Below are 20,544 nucleotides of genomic sequence, written 5' to 3'. Positions count from 1 at the left end.
AAAAATCTATTAAGTATTTATTGTAAGTTGTTACATTTAGATTTCTTTCTCTAGCAGCACTATTTAAATTACAGATATTCAAGGGCAGTTATCATAGATTGGAGTTTTCTCTTAATACAAGATGTCATCATGTAAAGAAAGACAAAGACTGAACCTCAAAATGAACCACAACTGAACACGCTGGTCATGTGATTCGTGTGGAGATAAAGGTGAATAAACAACACTTTCAGTGAACTGAAAGAAGAAAACATGACTGAAAGAAACCTGCTGTTAAAATAATTTATAAGAATACAAAACATTTTTTAAATAGTTCACAGGTTTTTTGTGACAATTAGAATTTCAGTTGGATCGGTTGCTTGTAATCCAGATTTGTCAAAATGCTGTTTACAGAATCTTGTAAAGGTCTGTTAGTTACATGTCCATGAAGTAGATTACATGTGGATGATTCAGAGAAATGACACAAAAACTCACGACAGCAACGTGAAAAGACAGCTAACAGAATGTGATTCTTAAGGAACATTTGCAACAAAATATATGATTTCATATTCCAACAATACCTTTGAGCCTTTTGCATTAAAACAAAAGTTAGATTATAAATTTGGCACGTTTTATTTCCTAATACGCATCCTGGGAGAGTTGCATTGATAAGTTTATCAGGGAAATTTCAACCCTTTTCCTTTTGACTTTTACGTAGCTCAACAATTTATTTTAAAAGGATTTGAATAATTGTTTTTGCTTATTTGAATTAAACGGCACTCTCATGTCAGGAAAAAGGTAATCATCAAAAAAAGGGTGTTTTACAATTTTGCAAATTCTAGCCAGACAAAATAATAATAATAATAAAAAAAAGGCATATTTATGTATTGAACTGGTGACAGGGTTGCACTCCAAAATCTCCTTGTATATTTTTGTACAATGACAATAAAGGCTTTCTATTCATGCAGAGGATTGCCAACACCAACATGATTAAATGTTTCTCACAATGTACAAATTCCCAAATGCTCAGTCGTGTTAAATCTGTTAAATCCTGTTAGACTCTACAACAGAAGATGGTGTTCAATCGAGCTTGGACTAATAACACAGGAATGTATTTTCTTTGCTACAGTGAAGAGATTCCTGCATATCAGGGCGTTCCAGACAGCGATTTCTGTTCAAGGATTGATTTAAACTCTTCAGCTTACTCGCTGCTGTTCGAAGCTCCAGCATCATTTTTTCCTCACCTAAACATTTAACATCTGAAGCCTTGAGGTCACATTTGCGTTGTGTGGCAAGATGATACATTAACTCTGCATTTTGTTGACCATTAGTGCACAAGGAAAACATCTTCCTTCATGTGAAAAAAACTCAGTCATCATCACATTTTTTCAAGCTTCCAGTGGAAAATAGTCAAAGTGAAGCTGGCTGCACTTTAACTGTCCAGGTAAAATTACTCTGCGAGTCATGCATGTGGAAATAACCAACCATAGTGTATATTCGTTAATACAGAGGGGGTCATTTAGTCATTCTGGCAATTCACGAGACACTCGAACAAGAATTAGGAACCCATAACCGCCAATATTAGTGAAACATACGAGAAGAAAAATATGAACCTCTCAAGAGAGTTTCTGATATTTGTAATGTCTGCATACTGCAGTACTTGAATACATACTCATACAGTATCGTTTATAGCAAATAACTGAATTATTTCATTTATTTAGCAAAAAGCATGCTGAGTAGAAAAATGTCACTTGTATTTTATCGCGTAAAGTGACAGTAAAATTCTTTTTATTTTCACCTGCGGATCATTTCTTAACGACTGTGATCTATCTACAAAGGCATGACAAAAACCAGGAGGTTTAGGCATCTAAATCAATAAAGAGAAAAGTGATTGCCTAAAACTGTTGAAACTTCAACCAGGTACCTGCACAAATAGAAACTCTTCCTTCAAGTAGCACAAACACCTCTCGAAGAGGTACAAAAGAGACAATATGAGGGCGTCAGGAGGAGGAATAAACATTGGTGTTATATTTGCTGTAAAACGGGACCATCTCACTTTAACTGCCATTTTATTTGAGAGACAGAAAGAGATCTTGAGGTCTGTTGTGAAGCGTAGAGAGGCACCAAATCACATTTCTAACCACCATCAGTTGATAAACCTATCTCTGTTCAGTCATGATGCACTGAGTACTTAAGGAGAAAGATCTATACATCAACCCTCCTATTGTCATTTCCACGGAGCTAAATCTTCTGTACAAATAAGAGTTCAAAAATAAATTATCAGACCTAAATCAACCCTCAACTCGAAGCTTAAAGATGCTCTCAGGAGCAGAGTGAACGGTCTTATAAGTAACATAGTATTGACTTTTCTTACACCTTGCATTAGGGGAGTATTAAAAAAACAGAAAGCCCACTTCTGCTGATGTGTCCTAAATCAATGCTACTGTATTAGCACAGTGATAGTCTGACTGGATGTGGCTACATAAAGAATAAGAAGATGAAGGATTGTAGAGTAACTTCCTGCTGTTTGCAGACGATACCGTGCTGCACACTTTTAATTATTAACTCGCACTAACATCTGTGCAGGCTCCACTGACGCACAACAAAAAGATTATCACCATCACATTTTTATCATTTCATATAACATGGATTTCTTTTTTATTAACGGATGACTGGATAAAGAATGTGACTTAATATGGACAGTGTCCATGCTCAAATTCAGCCATTCAAAGAGAGACTATGCAACTTTTCAACAAAAATAACAAAAGCGTGTGTGTGTTCCTAATGAAAAGTTTAATTAATGAGCAGTAAACTCAACATGTTCTCATTTTGATCGGCTCAAACATTTTGGCGTTGCAGCTTTACTTAGATTGAGTGTAGCCACGAGCGGCTAATCTTAGCTAATGCTAGCAATATGTTCCTAGATCTCACCCTTTTATTGATATTACAGTCAGTTGCTGACTTTATGACTTGTCTCTATTTCTAACACAATGTTTTGGCTTCCACCCATTTACTGTCACCAGTGGCATCTATAGCTTCAGTTAAGCAAAAGATACATAGTCTTGCTTTAAAATTGACCAAATGTTACACTGAAAAATGAAAAAGACGTAAGGGCTGGAATAAAGTACTTGTCACAGAAAGTCATGATGTGGTTTCTCCTTAGATAAATAAACGTGTTTCCCCTCAGTTAGGGAATACTGCAAAGGGTCAGCCACTGGTTTTGAATCCTTTTGTAGTCATGAGGGTTAGTGAGTAAACTCTTCTGTCAGTCGTCATTTTACCAAGACTCCAGCACACAGCCACATGTCAGACAACAACACATTTATTTGTTTTCAGCAAGGTTTCTTTTTTATAATCACGAAGGCATATACTATTTTCTCTGTATATTAATTGTTATATATACAGTATATCTATATATATATAGATACATAATATTTATATAGAAACAAAAGAAAGCGTACATTTTTGCTGAATAAGATTGAAGAATATCAGCAAAGGGCATTGTAAACCATGGTCCATCAAACAGGTGAAAGGTGCGGTAGCTCGCCCTTTCCCAACTCACCCACAGTAACAGATTTGCATAGGCAAAAATGGGATTAGCCCTTAGACAGTGGATTCCTGAATTCTTTATAGAGATGCAAAATCTAGTTCAGCTCAACACAATTAAAAACAAACATACAAACAAACAAAGAAATAATGTCGACTAGGCCAAGCTCTCTTTAACCCCTCTGGTCATATACATAGTCATTTTTCTGTGCACATTTTTGTTTACAGTGTTAGGCTTCAAGTAGATCTAAAAACAACTTGTACATTGACAACTAGATGTGAAATAAATTAACCAACATGAGAGGTAGTGAAAAGCCTACGGAGACGCTTGTTGTTTTTTGTTTATACAAAGGAAAAAGAATAAAACGTGTCAGTAAGGCCAAAGCTTCGCAGACCTCCTCCAACCAATCAGGACACTTCAGCTCGCAACCTTTTTTTTTTGTAGTCGATAAAACCACAGCCACGTTTCAAAATCCCACTCACTTAAACCCATGGAAAGTTAAAGACACAAATCTAAAGTCAGCGATGACACTACATCACTTCACATCATCATCATCATTGCTTGTAAAATCTACATTTGAAATGCAGTTATTAAAAATAAACAACCGTGTACTTTTCCCCACTGTGTACAAGTCACAATAAATTATGAGGAAAGGACGTGAGGCTCTGCTGCGTCTGTCCTCCCTGTAAACCCTGTAAAGTGCTAATGGAGTTAGCACTGGGCAGAGACTGGCTCTCTGCTCACACTGAGGACAGTTGGCTCCCCGCGGTTATTCAATAAGGTACACACATCTCACTATTTATAAATGTAAACTTGGTTTAATTGCACCACGATTTCATTATCTGGTTGTTGGTGAAACATTCTCGTGTTAAATTACTGTGTAGTCAGCAACAAGGAGACGTAGCTGTACTGTGCAGAAGAAGACATTTTCTGCTTTTTATGAGTTACAGGCATTCTTCTATTCAGTCAAAAAGTTATAGAGTTGTCCAAATGCAACGTCTAAAGTGTGATTACTGATCCCTCAGTTTCAGATTTGGCTAGTTACTCTGAATTCTTATGGATCTGATATAATCGGTGTAAACATGCAGAGCTCTTCATTATAGCCGCCAAGCAATATTAATCAAGGTAGTAATGTATTGCCCATAGCATGGTTTCAATAAGGAACAATGCAAAATGTTTGGTGATTATTAGTTTAGACTCATCTTCTTGACTTTAAAGTGTCAGTTTTACCGATTTAAAATCAATATTTGACAACAAAACACTTATATTGTCACTTTTATTTGACTTGGCAGATTAATCTAGTTAGCATTTTCAACACTGCAAATATAAATAAGTGTTGAGGAAAACTCAACTATGGATAATCTTTTCTAGCAGAGGACCTGCATTTCTATTATTCTACTTTTTTTTTTTAAAGATAAAATAAATAATTTATTACAACTGGCAAATGTTAATTGAATACGGCAAGATTTTTGAATAATCCAAAAGTGGCCTTAAACATTTTGAGTATCCTAACAGGTGTCATGGTTAGTCATTTATAAGATAAACTTTTCAAAATGTATCCAACACAATTGCACTTCATTAGTCTGTGGACATCTTGCACCGTCTACTTTTTAATTTGATCTAGACCAAACTTGGCACATGGACTTCAGGTAGTTAAAAGAGGTGGCAACATGGACGCCTAGATTTATCAATGAGGAGTGGCACTGTTTTAATTGACACTTTAAGACTGCACTAACCATCACACCAAGAGGTCAGCTATCCATCATGTTACACAATGAATATACTCGGAGGCCGGGTTCATTAAACAAATTAGCATATACTGCACTCATGCACTTTCTACTGCACATCCACAGGCCAGGAGCAAGGTTCAAATGTTCACACCATCTACAAAAACAAAATGTCCTTTTATATACTACAAAATGTTAATGGGACATTTGGCAAGACCCTCTTAAAGTTATTTTTTTTCTACATTTTCCTGTTAAGTGTGTAACTACACCATACACACACACAGCAATTATCATCGCATGCTGTGAAAGTCAGATTAGAAAACCAGAGTGTGTGAGGGCTGGCAGTTGGCTGGAGGGTTATCATTGGCTAGCACAAGCATGCTGACTGCTTGCCTAAAGCATGCTAACACCTAGTTAGCCTTTTTTCGAGAAGGTTAGCATGTAGCATGACTACGCAAGCGTCTTCGCTAGCCCGGCACGGTAGTTTGTGAGCATTATACCAACCCTCTTCACTAGCTCTGGAAAAAAGGAGTGTCTTGAATGGGTGGTAGCTAACTGAAGGACAAACATACATTCTCCCAGCTCAATCTGCAGGAGAGACCGACATGCACCAGAAATACAGAGAGTCTCAACCTGGTGACCTCGTCACATCTGATATCACAGCATCTTTAAAATCATGTTTGGCACCCGGGTTACGTATCTGCAGCGTGAAACTGGACAACAAACTGCAGGGACTGCCATGTAACCTACAGCATCTAAAAGGTAAAGCCTTACAGTCAAAGGCCAGGGCTCCAAAACCCTATCAGTTGAATCAGTGCCTGCTGCATCTGCGTATGTCCCCCAACCAGTTTTTCCTAATTAAAACACTAAAAGGTAAACCCTATTTATCTGCGCAAAAATCTCATGATGTATCTGCAGTCAACGTGGGTCTATTTCAATTCTCTCCAGCGGTGGTTTCTTCCCTCCCGTTGGGCACCTTGTCAGGCTGTGATGGTCAGAGTCGGAGGGAAAAAGATGGGAGGTAGGGATCGTTGGACAAACTGTGGTTGCTTTCCAGAAAAACTCCAGCAGCACCTTTTCTTACATGTAAAGGCATTGTGATTTTTTCGGTGGAGAGATTTCTTTGTCTAAAATTCACGAGTTATAATAATACATGTAGCTGCCCAACCACAATTCTAGCCCTTACTTCTCCCAGTTAAAGAATCCTAAAGAAGGACAGTGCTTGGACGGACAGACGGACGGACGGACGGACAGTCGGGTGGATGGGTAGGTGCTGCTGCCTTTACTGCAGAAGCCATCAAATCTGCTCAATAAAAAAAACTGCAGTATGCTTCAAATTGGCAGAAGTGTACTTTTTCCCTTCACCGAATAAAGACACCCAGACAACGAGACAGGACCCTGTCTAAATACATCTCAATATTCAAAAATAGTTGCAGTCCGCGGCTTACATCGTCAAGCTACTGTAGAGAGAGAGAGTTACATGCAGAGCCAGTGCTTCAATTGGTTAAACGGGCAGAGACACCCCGACTCCCACCAACTACTAAGTGTCATGTTTGGACAGTGAAGAAATAAAACGTTTTACACATCGGAGGAATGTGACAGAAATAGAAAAACAAAACAATATGACAGAATGAGTTTGAGAGAGAGAGTATTAAAGTGAGGATAGAAAGCATGAGGTCTAGATATTACAGTACAGGAACAGTTGGCGTGTCCTTTTCGTCTCTCTCTCTCTTTCTGTCCCCACCGCCTGAGGAGTCCTTGTCCACAGTAAACCAGCAGCTGGCCGTCAGGTTGGCCATTTCAACCGACAGCTGACAAGTGGGTTGGCCAGTAACAAACAGCACAAATCGCTAGCAAAACAATCACTGGCCAGCATTCATGGTCTTGAATTGACCAAAAACCAACCAGCAAAGCCCGACCTCGCTCCAGTGGAGAACTGGATATAAATTGCTTAAAAAATATAAATAAAAAAACAACCAGCTATCTTGGATGTCGTTCAGTCTTTTCAATCAAAAAAGAGGGAGAGATTTTTCCAAACCCGACTTCTGGCACCATAGTAGTATTTGAAATGTAAGTAGTAGTCTCGTTGGCGTACGATGGCGATGAGGGAGGCTCGGGGGGGTCTAGGTCTCCTGGCAGGTGCGCCTCTTGTTGGCCAGGAGGTCTCTGTAAACGGAGGAGTTGAGGAAACGGGGGAAGGAGTCGCGGTGCATCAGGGTGTAGATCTGGAACTGGGCCTCCTCGTACATCAGGTTGCTGGGCTCCGCCAGGGTCAGGTTGATTCCTTCTCTGACCCGCGAGTCCAGACTCACCTGAGGAAGACGGATGATACAGGCTCAAAATGACAATCCTAAGACACTCTGATCAACAATGGTTTACCACTTTCAACATCTCCGTATAGCGTGTTGGCATGCTAACATTAAAGTTTTGCTAACATTTAAAATAGGATTAAAGCAAAAAAACAAACAAGGTTAATGGGAATACTTTGAACTTTAGTGAGCACCAGGAAAAGCACTATATAAATCACATGTATTATTATTATTATTATAAACCAAAGTATTTTGACAATTTGACACATTTTCATGATAAAGGCACAACATAGAAGGTTAGTGAGAGGCATCTTATAGAAAATGAATGTCCAAATGTAACCAATTTCATAACAAAAATGGATTTGAGGGGTGGACTGACAGCTTTACCATCACTAGAGCCAACGTATGATTACAGCTTACATTTGCTGATCCAACACAAACACATCCCGTACCTCTTTGGGTGATAATATGGACACGTAGTCTTCATATATGATCCTGGACTTCTCCTCCACCACTGAGGGATCTGTCTCCTTCCTCAGCTCTTCACAGGCCAACCAGAACAGCAGATTGTCCTCGCTGTACTCCGAGCGCAGGAACTCCCTGAAGACCTCCCGGCCCCCCAGCGAGCGCAGCATCAGCTCAAAGCTCCGAGCCCACGACAGCGCCTCGTCCAGAGTGGGTTGTCTACAGACGGAAAAATGAGGACATGCATTTGTGAAAGATTACGAAACAATCGCACCACACAAAGGAATTTGAGGGTTTGCTGGACTTACTGATCTTCTGCCTCGATACTATCCATCGTGGTGCAGGTCTGTCGCTCACTCCTCTCAATCCTGTCCTCGGTCCTGGAAACAAGAATCACAAGAAATGATTAGCTCAGCAAAACCAAAGTCTGGACACGATTGAGGTATTATAATTCGATTTAAATTTGCAGACAGTCTCACTTAGATCAGGATTTCTCGCATTTAAATTACATATTTTACAAGTTGTTGGCTATATTATTGTGTGTAGAAACAATTTGTTAAAAAAAGGTTACATATTTCCTTTCTAAAAGATCCAAAGTGATATTTAACAATCACCATGTAAATAATCAGCATTCAATAACCTTGGTACCACCCAAGAAAAAATAACGAAACACCATTTCCAAACAACTTCATTTCTATCTCACTGGGGATATCCAGAACCGATCGACAGTTCAGTATCAAAGCTTATTTATCTTGATGATAGTCCACATCGACTCTCAAAATACCCAAATGCATGAATAGTTTTACAATTGAATTCAGAACATCAGTAGCAGGTGAACAACAGGGCAGAACGAGCAAATAAATGTCCGCCACAAGTTTCGATTAACTTTATTTACACTGACGGCATGCACCAGTGACTGTCAGCAAGCACGGCTGCTCTGGGTTAATAAACGTTATCTGTCCAAACCTTCCAACCACTAAGCTACATTTGTGAAACAGTACAAAAGGTCGAAGGTAAAGACTCAAGAGGCATCGCATTATTTGTCGTGCTCAGCATTCACCTACTTAACAAGCTCTGATCACATGGTGTGAATTTGGCAGGTTCTTAAACTGATGTCCTTTATTTAATAATTTCCAAATTCTTTTTTTCAATTCTTTTTTTCGGATGCTTTCGTGTTATGCTTTATCATGTGATGTCACGAATGGTGGTTGATGATCTTCTGATACACTGTTGTGCTCTTTGTGCACTGCAAATTCCACTGGGGAAAACAAAAGTTTGATTCATTCAAATACAGGATCAGCAGATAAAAGATGACCTCATATAAACCTAACAAGGATCCGGATCCAGAGATAGATGGAATTTTTGTAACACATAAAAACAAGTAAATCTCTCTAAAATAGAACAATTATTTTTAAAGACGTTTTAAGTGTTGTTTGGGTATTATTTTCTATTTTACATTAAATGCTATTGCTTATTTTACCCAAATGACAGTCATATGCATATCCCATGTGATGGTATTATGTTGGTATTGACCTTTCTTTTGCAAAAAATAAATAATTCTTATTTGATTTTTATTAAATGTTTACATTTCTGGTTGAGAAATACTTAAACATGTAAGCCTGCATTGCAAAATGGGGACATCAAGTTTAAGAGGGGAATCATAAAAGACTCTACTAAGTTGCACAAAGGGAAATGGAGGAATGCATGCTTGAGGGGAATTACTTAAGAGTAAAGTCTGGATATATCCGTCTTCATCTTTAATTTTAAGAATTCTGTCTCTTTTTCAAAATGTGCTCTTTAAACTTTATGAAACGTCAATGCTAAAACGCTGGAGCACCCTATGAAAATGTCAACCACCCTACAGTATGCAGACTGAAATGGGGGGCTAAGGTCCAGCAATATTCAGCCCCTAATGCAATAATCTCTCAGATCAGAAAACTTCAGAACCCTAAACTTAATTGTTCACTTAAAGGGATCACTTAATCAAACATTTGATCGCTGAAAAATAAGTCAGAACCAATTTTTATAATCAATACATTTTTCAAGTACTTTTAAAGCAAAGAAACAAATATCAACTCGTGAAATCCTCTCACATTGCCTGCATTTGTTATTTGTCATAGTAATCTGAATATCTCTGGGTTTGATGTTGGACTCGTGTCGGACAAAACAATTAATTTGAGGACATCAGGTTGGTCTATTTGAAATTCCAATAGTAATTATTTACAATTTTCTGACAAAGAAATGCTCAAATAAGGAATTACTGATCAAAATGTGGTGAGTAGATACAACAAATATTAATATTTGCATCACTTCAGTTGTACAAAACTTGTTGAAAGTCCATCAAACAAAAAAAGCTACAGTGCAAACCTTTATGTAAACACTTGAAACACACAGGGTAGCCTATCTGTCTGTCGTAGCTCGGTCACACATGCTGCGTCCACAAAGCAACACACACTGAGATGTCTATTTCTGTCCCACCACGGAGGATCTTTCCTTCCTCTTGCTGTCTCTTGTCAAAGTCCCCATTGTGCGGCGGTAATGCGCTAAGCTAGCCACAGCCCCGGGCGCCCTCACAATACAGCTAAATATACAGGCACTTCTTCACAGCTGTTTTGCATGTGATGTGGTGATGGAAATAGAAGGAACCCCAGCTAGATAAGGGCCTTGTGTGAGGGCAGAGGAGGAGTGGTTAGAAAGTAGAGAGAAAAAAGAATAAATAAAAAACGAAATGTAACACTATGTCGTGACCCATTAACACTTTCCTAGTCCCTCGTTCCCTAAAACTTAGCCAAAAAGGCAGATGACTCACACAAATAAATCCACTGTGGTAGTAAAAAGAGAGCATTCAGTAATTAACAGCCATAATGCTAAAATAAATAAACATATTCTGTACTGAAGTAACATTGCCAGGCTCATTCTGGATATGTGACACCAGCATTTGATTGAGAAACACACAGCGCCCTCACTGCAGGCCCACAAGCTGCCACCACTTCAGATGGAGTGGTGTGAAAGAAGCAGCACATTCACCATTCACTGCCTGAACACAATGTTTCATTCACTGCTCTCTCCTGGCAAGAGTGCAGCGGCGGAGATACACTGCAGCTCCTGGACTCAGTGCCTTGCTCAGAGGTTGGCAATCTGGAAGCATGAGGTTTAGACATGTAAGGCTGGAACAATGTCCATTATCTAGCATTATCATTTATCTAGCAAAAGATAGTGGATTTGTTTACTCCATATTTAAGTGATAGAAAACCTAATTTGATAACTTTTGATTATGTTTCGATATTCTGGTCAAACAGTATTTTTTTTTTTTGTCGTTATAAATACAACTTTTTGAGCTTAAATCAACCGACTACGCCTATGTTTACGAACGGACAAAGAGAACCCCGTCACACTGCCCATTATTTTCTCGATTAACGAACCGATTGTTGGGTTTGTAAAATGTTTACCAAAGTCTTAGTAGACATATTTATATTGCTTGTTTTGCTTCAAAAGCCAAATCAATTCTGTTTACAATCACAGAAGATTAGTCATCATTTCGGGGAATTTCTTATAAATTAATCACACAGTTTTCTGCTGAGTGAGGTAACACTGAGCCCATGAACCACTAATAAAGCCCTTTCCCTCTGAAGTTACGCAAACTGGATATCAGTGGTGACGCTCCTTGGAAAAATCTCACGCAACATTTTAGGACTTTTTACCCTACAGAGGGTCTACAGATGGAGGAAGCCCTTGTGTGTGTTTTTTCAAATGCTTTTCTAGGAACTTAATATCAGCGTAACATCGCAGATAAGATTTGAAGCATGTTTCGGACAGAGGGGGATTTTCTTTCTTCCAAATACAACTATCAACTATAAAAAAGGATGAAGTTGTGTTAGAAAAATAAAGAAATTGCACCCATGAATGTGTGAGAGGATGTCAAAGTCAAAGTCAACGTTAATGTCAATCTTACTCAGTTTGTGTTTACAGACAGAGATCGAAATGACGTTTCCAACCATCCCAAATATATGTCAAATAACACTTGCAATCTCTCTATTTATATGATTTTACAATTAAATTAGTTTAATTCAGAAACTGCTTTGGCTGGGTCGTTGAATGTATACTTATGCTACTTCTAACAATTCAAAACGTAATTCATTTATGAGGTCAAAAGTCATACATAGTTGCTTCAGTCTGCAAGCCCTTGAAGTGGCTATTCGGAAGTTATTTACTGGCGAAATTAACATCTATACACATATAGATTTTATTAACAGTATTCTTTTCCTGGGCCACAGTCTACCTGAAATACCAAATTATAAGAAAATACAGAATTAAAGTAGAAGAAAGGTAGAATAAAGTAGAGTATAGTAGAGTATATAACTGCATAGCATAGCATAGCAGTATTTTCCTACCAGAGACACTTGCAGCAGCCGCACCAGCAGAGGCAGCAGGCGTTGGGTCGGGGCTGTCCGGGGGCCGGGGGGGGGGCCTCGATGTGTGCCGCCTGCCTTTTTCTCATCTCCACTCCACTCACACTGCGGGGCTTCACGATGCACACAGAAAATAAACACCGTTAAATACCCTTCAAGTTAATAATAACATAAAAAGATATTACAGTTTCAAATGTGGTGTGTGTGTGTGTGTGTGTGTGTGTGTGTGTGTGTGTGTGTGTGTGTGTGTGTGTGTGTGTGTGTGTGTGTGTGTGTGTGTGTGTGTGTGTGTGTGTGAGAGAGAAAAAGAGAGATGAAGCGAGAGAGAGAGAGAGAGAGAGAGAGAGAGAGGGATCACTCAAGCAGGACAGAGATGATTCCCTTCCTTGTACGGTACGAGGGTTTCTGGCGTCCAGCCAAGTCTTTCACTTGGCTTTGAGGGACACAACAACACACATTTCAATGGAGTGGACCCAAACAGAGACACAGGATCTACACATCACATGCACACGGACAAACCTATGCAGTAAACACAGAAACTGATGCACACTCACATCAACCTGCTTTTGCATCAGGGGAGATGAGGATCCTCCCTCTATATAGGGACCCTGTTTCATGTGTTTTCTTTCATGGAGGACCATGTTAGTAAACTGCATCCATTCTCTTTTTAAGGAGAACAAAAATGCCCGTACGCACAGTTACATGACTATCTACCAAATAACTGTAGAGACATTTGAATCAAAACCTCTGATGTTGGCCCCAGAATAGAAGTCAGGGGATCACTATCCTACCCTGTCATCATTAAGTCCTATCATAAGTCATTACGATAACTCATCCGGGGACCATGAGAAAGCAAATTACCACATTTTGTGCCAATCCATCTATCGGCCATGGTAATGTCTTCAATTAGCTTGTTTTGTATTACAACTTTATACCTAAATGAGAATAGCTGTAGTTGTTGCTTGAAAAAATACAAAAATTCTTTATAAGTTATTAAAATATTTGCAGATTAGCTTTTCAGTCAGCGATTAATAGACTGACCTTGCTGTTAACATATTTCACTCCGAGTTATTTTAGGAACATTGTGGAGTTAAGCTTGTTGATGAAAAGTCCATAGAACACATTATATATATTTATTATTGACTGCAAGACTCAACAAAAAGGCATTGAAATGTTGGAAGAGTCAAACGGTATTAGTATAATTGTATGACTTTCCACCATCAGCTGCTCTTAGGCTGTGTAATGTTTACAAAAACCTTACATTTGAACAGTTTAACAGGCTTTCATGAGACAGTTCTCCGCTAACACACTGCCCACTATCTAATAAAAGTCACTGGACGATGTGCCAGTCATGCCCCGGGGGTTTCACCTGGTCTTCAGAGAGGCTTTTTGAAGGAGTATGAGGAGCAAACAACACTGATGGGTAAACAACCCTTAAGGCTACTCAAAATAAAGATACCACTCTCTAAAAACTGACTCTAAAGAGATAATGATACACAATATTATAGTCTAGTCTGGCAATACCATTGTTCCTCTTCCTCCAAGCAGAACATAATAACACTCGGCTGGCTTTTTACGAGCTAAATTGGCCGGGAAAACCCTGATCCAGCTATAACTAAAACAGCTCTGTCACAGACTGTCCAACAGCCAAAACCAGGAAACACTGTGAAAATCAGACGAAGAAAAAGATGTCAAGAAACAATTCATCCTCTGTGACCACATAGAGAAACTCCACTTCACAATTTGGTAATTTAAGCTTAATTTCACCAAGGGAGTGAAAAATGAACCTAATTACTTAATTAATTGAAGCCTTGTTGGCTTGTGAAATGAATGAAAGAGAACTCTTACCTCCAAAGCCATAATTAAAGCTCCTTATTAACCAGTGGGCTCCAGTACCAACAGTGGAGTTTTCTATCTCACTTCGTCTACAATGCACACACACACATAGGATTCACTGCAATAATGACACAGTGCATGGCAGGTATAAGGCTAAGACAACCAGCCTGACATGCAAATGTTGTCACCTGACCAGCAGAGTGGTCATCAGTTATTCAGCGACCATGCAGCATCCGTGGAAAACCAGAGTGCTAAATGCAAACGACAGCGAGGGAACGGCTTTGTTGTGAGCCCGTAGAGGGAGGCCGCAATGACAGGACATGCAAATATGGAGTGTAAATACAAATACACCCAGATGAGAGGGGAAAAAGAACATAGCAACAAGATCTGCCACAAATGCAAAGGATTTGGAAAGTACTCAGATGACCCCTCCCTTTTTTCGACATTCTCTTAATGGAGACATCATTTAGGTGGATTAAGGATGCAATATTTAGGACTAAAATATCAGACATCATATCAACCAAAATCATTTTAATGAATGAATCCAAATGCGCAGCTCTACAAACAGGCTAAGAAGCGTATTGTATAGTATAAATGATGGCATTGCCTTCTGCTGCTGCGCTCCTGTAGAGCTCCTGTGGGGCGAGTGACTGAGAAAGTAGCATGATCAGAGGCTTGAAACCACCCAAACCTCACAAAATAGCCCATAGCTAGGAGAGATTTGTAGACGATGTAGATATTTATGCAATATAGCAAGCATTCTGTGTCGCTGTTTGAAAATCAAACGTTTCCTGCAGCTTCACTAAAAGTGTTTTTAACTGGGGCAACACAAGTTGACTTTTTTTTAAAAGTAGTCATGGGAAATCCAATGTTTGTCAGTGAGCTTAACACAAACTATAATTCGTCAGACATGCGTCTACAAAACAACAGCTGCAGATAACACGCTGCTACACACCTCCAACTTCTCAGCGATATAACTACTTTCACAACTACTAATGCTGAGTGAAGCAAAACGTCTGATCATAGTTGCTCACAGAGGCTAATAAGTGTCTGACTTAAATAATAAACTGACAGCAGTTTTGTTGCCTCTAGTATTCCAATACCTGTAGTATTAAACCACATTTGCCGTTTCCCACCAGTGGATAAGGTGTCGCCAAAATCAACAAGCACACAGGGGAACACATTTCCCCTTTGAACAAGCAAGGTGGATCATAGTTTTCTACATGTGGACAGCCATCCATGACCTGACTGAGCAGGACTCCTTACTAATGACAATACAGAATTTGCAATGAGATTTCATTTGGGAGTATCTTTGCTAGTTTGTGTAAGTCAATAATGCTCTTGTGGAAGTTTTAATATACATTTGCTGCTTTTATACTCAGAACCTCATGCAGAGGTGGAAGAAGTACTCAAATCAGACTTGTACTTAAGTGAAAGGAGTGATACCACACCGGACAGAAGTGCAACTTACCATGAATTAGTGATTTTCTGGAAACAGGTGAGACAGAGCAGTCATGGCGTGAGGTAACAGGTTGCTGGATGCTAGCAGGCTGGTTGAAGCAGTGAGGGTCTGGGCGTCTGATTGGCTAACGGACCGGCTGTCTGGCTCGTTGGAGGGGAGGGTCTTTTCACCACAGGGAAGAGAAGTTACTTGTCTCACCATCCCTGAAGACACTGGAGCTGAGGTGAAATGTAACTACTTCCTCTCCCCGTGTCCTGATTTGACTCGCCGTCGCCTACTAGGCTTCCTCAGATCTCGGTGAAAGGGTCATTTATAGACTCGAGAGTGCAGGGAGCAGCGAAAGTACAGCATCTGGAAAGCACACAGGACAAAGAGTCAGAATCACAACAGAACCATTTGATCCAGCGAGTCAAGGTGCAGAATTGTTTGGTGACAAGGATGTGGAGATATATCCACTGCTTGTGCAATGACATAGTGCATACTGTATGATGCAGTGAGAACAGAAACTACACTACTTATCGCCGCATACTAACAATCTTATATTGGTTCTATCAGCTGATATAGATTTTTATACATCAACACTTTTGATAAGAGTCCCTGAAATGTGTTTTTGACCAGAAATGTTCGTACTCTACTTTAGTTTTGGAAAAAAAAGTGTAAATGCTCTTTTGGGACACATGAGGAAACAGCCACAATGTTTAAGGCTAAAACAATTAGCTTATTAATCCATTACCTATCGACTACATTTTAATGTTGTAATAATGTTGATCATCACATTATAGCTTAACTTATAGCATCTAGTGCTATTTTATTTTGATGTTATTGAAAAGGTATTTTCAAAAAAGGGCATGTTTCCTTTAGAAAAATACAATTTAGATATTTATCAATAATGGCAAAAATAATTTGTGACATTCCAATACTTTTATCAAATCTAACTCAACCATAACCTTGGCATTTATGCATGTATTTCCTTTGACGCATCTCCCAACATATGCACTGAATACCGATATATCTGTAATAAGCTCAGTGATTTAATCGAAAAAATATTAAATAAGCTGCATCAGGAAATGCATTATCATCATGATGGAAAAGGCTACCTTTAAAAAGAAATCCCTGGCTTTATGTGGGGACTAGGCCTCAGTTTAGACACTCATCATGAATAGATTAGGCCAATCGTTGGTGTCACAACCCGACACTCAATCACAGTCAGATGCCATTAGCGTGATTTTGTCCCTGACGGAAACTGACTAAGTGCCTGAAGGAGACAGAGCAGCTCGGAAACTGTCATGCTGCCTGTTTTCATGGTTTTTTACATGAATTAATGTTCAGACAATTTGCTTCCTCATAACAGCAGCTCAGAAGTGTTCACATGTTGACCGCAACACTGGATACTCAGAAACGGGTTTATTGCCAGGTAGGTTCACTTCACACGTACGAGGAATTATCTTTTATGTCTTTATGTTGTGAACTATCAGCAGGCTGTTACATTTAGTGACTGAGATCGGGACGTTAAGGTCATTGAAGAACAACCGATTATCACCGATAATCACTTATATTACTTGTGAAACATTTGTTGTATTTATTTACTACTGTGTTTCTGAATCACCTTAATTGCAAAGTCAAGTCATGTATTTTTCTTTAGTTGTTTTTCCTGAATGTAGATCATTTTTCCTTTCAACAAATAGAAATTGTAGCAAAAGTCAACACCTAGAAACGTTTAACAAGTAGCCAAAATCAAAAGATATGGCACAGCAAGCTGTTTCGATACTGTTAAACCATTCCTGTAGCAAGGAGCCTCGATAGGTTTGAAAACAAAAGTTCCCCTTGTATATTAGAAGTCTATGAAGAGTGATTTTCTTCGTAGCGGTGTGTAAAGAAAGGATTATGTGTAGTACTTGTGAGAGTTCCCAGGAGGAAGATGGCCATAGTCACTTATATGCTTCCAAAAAAAGATAATAATTACCAAAGTGTTGGAAATGTCAACATGGTTTAACAAGAAAATATGAGGAAAATCCCAGTGTCAATTGATAATGAAAGTAAGTGTTATTTTGCAGACCTAATACAATATTTGACTTATAAAGCTATTGAATCATGTTATTGATGATTTACATAAAAGCAGCTTGGCCTCCACATCACATCACAACGATTTATCAAAAAAAGAATAAGCCCTATAGCCATTTTAGCTCTATGAGATCAATTAGGTTATCACTCACACTGCATTTAGGGATCATTTAAGTGTTTGAAGTACATACATCAAGTAAAATATATCCACCCTACAAGCACACAACCTCAATAAGTAGATAAGAGAGCTTGTATTGTATAAAACCTCTCTGATAGAAGAGTAAAAGCTGAATGAGATAAATCAGAAAGTGTCAGGATGTAGTAGCTCCCTTCACTCCAAAGGTCAACAACAGCACAACTTTATTGTAAGAAAAACGCGTTGTGGCCTTCATCCGATCAGGGTCATCCTCCTGTGACTCAACACACCCATGGGAGACTGCAGTGTGGGTGCTTCCTCAGCTGGGCACGACACCCTCTCTAGTCAGTGCATGACAGTAAAGGAATAAAAAAAGGTTGATAGACACTTAGCTAAATCAACTTTAAAGTGGAGAGAGGTGGATGCATGATGCAGGGAGCTGTCGCAGCACCGTTGCATCTGCCCGAAGGCCCGTGCATATCTTCAGATAACAAGTAGGCTGATCGGACCCTATGCAGTAGCTCTGCTAGCTGCTGGCTGTTTGCATGGTTCCTCCTACAGCTGTCCGAAACATCTGAGCCGCTGCAGGTCGGACCAGCCTGGAGAGGAGTTCCCCCTCCCAGCTGACACCTCGGTGCCATAACGCAATTACAGAGAGGGCTGCACGGTGCTCACTGTCGCACCGAACATTTTTCAGGAATCAAACACCACCCACTTTCTCCTCGCTAGCTTTAGCCGACAGATCCGCTATCTCTTTGCAGCGAGAGGAGGAGGTGGAGCAGCAGCTAGCGCCGTGCTAACGTCAGCTAGCCTGCCCGTGTGGAGCTTTTTACGCACAATAATCAGCATCTTACCCCATTTGCGTCCGGCTGTCAGCGTCCTATGGTGATGGGTGTGAAAACGCGACGTCCCGATGCTTATTCAACGACATCGTAAATGGGAATCCTGCGGTGTAATGTCCATCGCCGCTGTTTTTCTGCCATCCGCCCCACTTCAGCACCGATCGCCGCCGAGCCCCTGGATGCACTGCGCAGGCGCGCTGCTCCGGGGCTGCGGAGCGAGAGGATGCACCGGAGGCTCCACACGTACAGGGGATAATGCAAAGAGGGTCACTATTACATCACTGCTGTTGCACAACAACTACAAAACACTGGATATACTTTATAAAACCGCTGCTGCTTTCAGTTTTATTTCAGTATTTTTTGGGACATAAATCCTTGAAATATCTGAAATGATGGAGAGATACACATGTCACTTAGTAATGACCTCAAGAGACCACAAGAGGAAATGCATCCTTATAAAACAGTAAAATATATATATTTGAAATGCCTCCATGACCCACACACACAGTGTCATGCAACACATGGTGACCTCAGGAATGTAGTGTCACCCTTATCAAATCACAGAATATCTTACATTATTATCTTTAAACACAGCCTTCTATTAGTTTTGTTTATGTTTCTATAAGGGGCCTATTCAGATAGTGACCATACCACATTTTTGTATACTAATAAAATACTTGTTTGTCTACTTTAAGAACAGATACGTATGTACATCTGAGAAAACATTTTATTTAAAAATGCACTTGCACAGGGCTTTGTCAGCTGAATTAAGTTTGAGATCTTATAAATGAAAATGTGAAATAAGGATGGTACAGAGATGGATTTCAGAAATATTTTTCTCTGTTTTCAATTGGCTATCCTTTATTTTAAGTCAAACAGCACGGCCTTTAAATAGGTTTTTGATTGTCGTTATTATCATGTTCTTTTTGGAATTCATACTCTAGCGCTGAGGCAGCTTTTATAAAACACTACCAATCCTGACACAAGAAAGAAAAATAACTCCGGTTATGACTTCACCCATCCATTAATATATTCATTTGTTGAGTAATCTCTGCTACATATTATAAGAGGCCAGACCGTCTTTTTCTGACTCAATATACTATTCTGTAGCTCATGAAGTCATGTATCATCTGTTGAAGTTTAATTTCTAAGAATACGTCATTATTAGTGCGAACATTTGAATGAGTGTCTCTCTGGGTTTTGTGTTCGGATGTTATACTTGCAGCGTGAGTCAGAGAGCCTCAGTAGTGATGACTGTTCAAACTAGATTTTCCTACCATTAACACAGGGGGGCACCAAAACTCTGCTCTCTCTCTCTCCCACACACCCACACACCCACACACACACACACACACACACACACACACACACACACACACACACACACACACACACACACACACACACACACACACACACACACACACACACACACACACACACACCCCCCCCCCCCCACACACACACACACACACACACACACACACACACACACACACACACACACACACACACACACACACACACACACACACACACACACACACACACACACACACACTGATGCAGCAGTGACAACTCGTTATGCATGTATGTGACCATTGCGGGAAAGGAACATGGAAAACGCATTATTACCGCTACAGTGGCAATAAGAGGCTTTTATCTGACAGATAACACACTTTGTTGCGCGAGTGCATAGAGAGAGGCATTCTCATGGTTTGGTGTTTATGAAAACTAGGCTAAAGTGTGCATGGACTTCATACTGGAATAGACA

General features: G+C 39.6%; 1 protein-coding gene across 1 annotated transcript; it reads right to left on the bottom strand.

Moving 5' to 3' along the window:
* On the bottom strand, nt 1–18,979 carry rgs17 (regulator of G protein signaling 17). Its single transcript, XM_079688389.1, has 6 exons — nt 18,783–18,979; nt 15,741–16,082; nt 12,416–12,546; nt 8,333–8,404; nt 8,012–8,243; nt 1–7,562 (listed from the first exon to the last, which is right to left on the bottom strand). The coding sequence occupies exons 2-6, from the start codon at nt 15,741–15,743 to the stop codon at nt 7,374–7,376; spliced, it is 627 nt and encodes a 208-aa protein (XP_079544515.1). The 5' UTR covers nt 15,744–16,082; nt 18,783–18,979; the 3' UTR covers nt 1–7,373.
* Nucleotides 18,980–20,544: the final 1,565 nt, after the last annotated feature.

The sequence above is a fragment of the Notothenia rossii genome, assembly GCF_949606895.1.
Source record: "Notothenia rossii genome assembly, chromosome: 6".
NCBI classification, from domain to species: Eukaryota; Metazoa; Chordata; class Actinopteri; order Perciformes; family Nototheniidae; genus Notothenia; species Notothenia rossii.
Note: the sequence above shows the minus strand (reverse complement) of the source record. Positions and strands in the feature narration are given on the sequence as shown.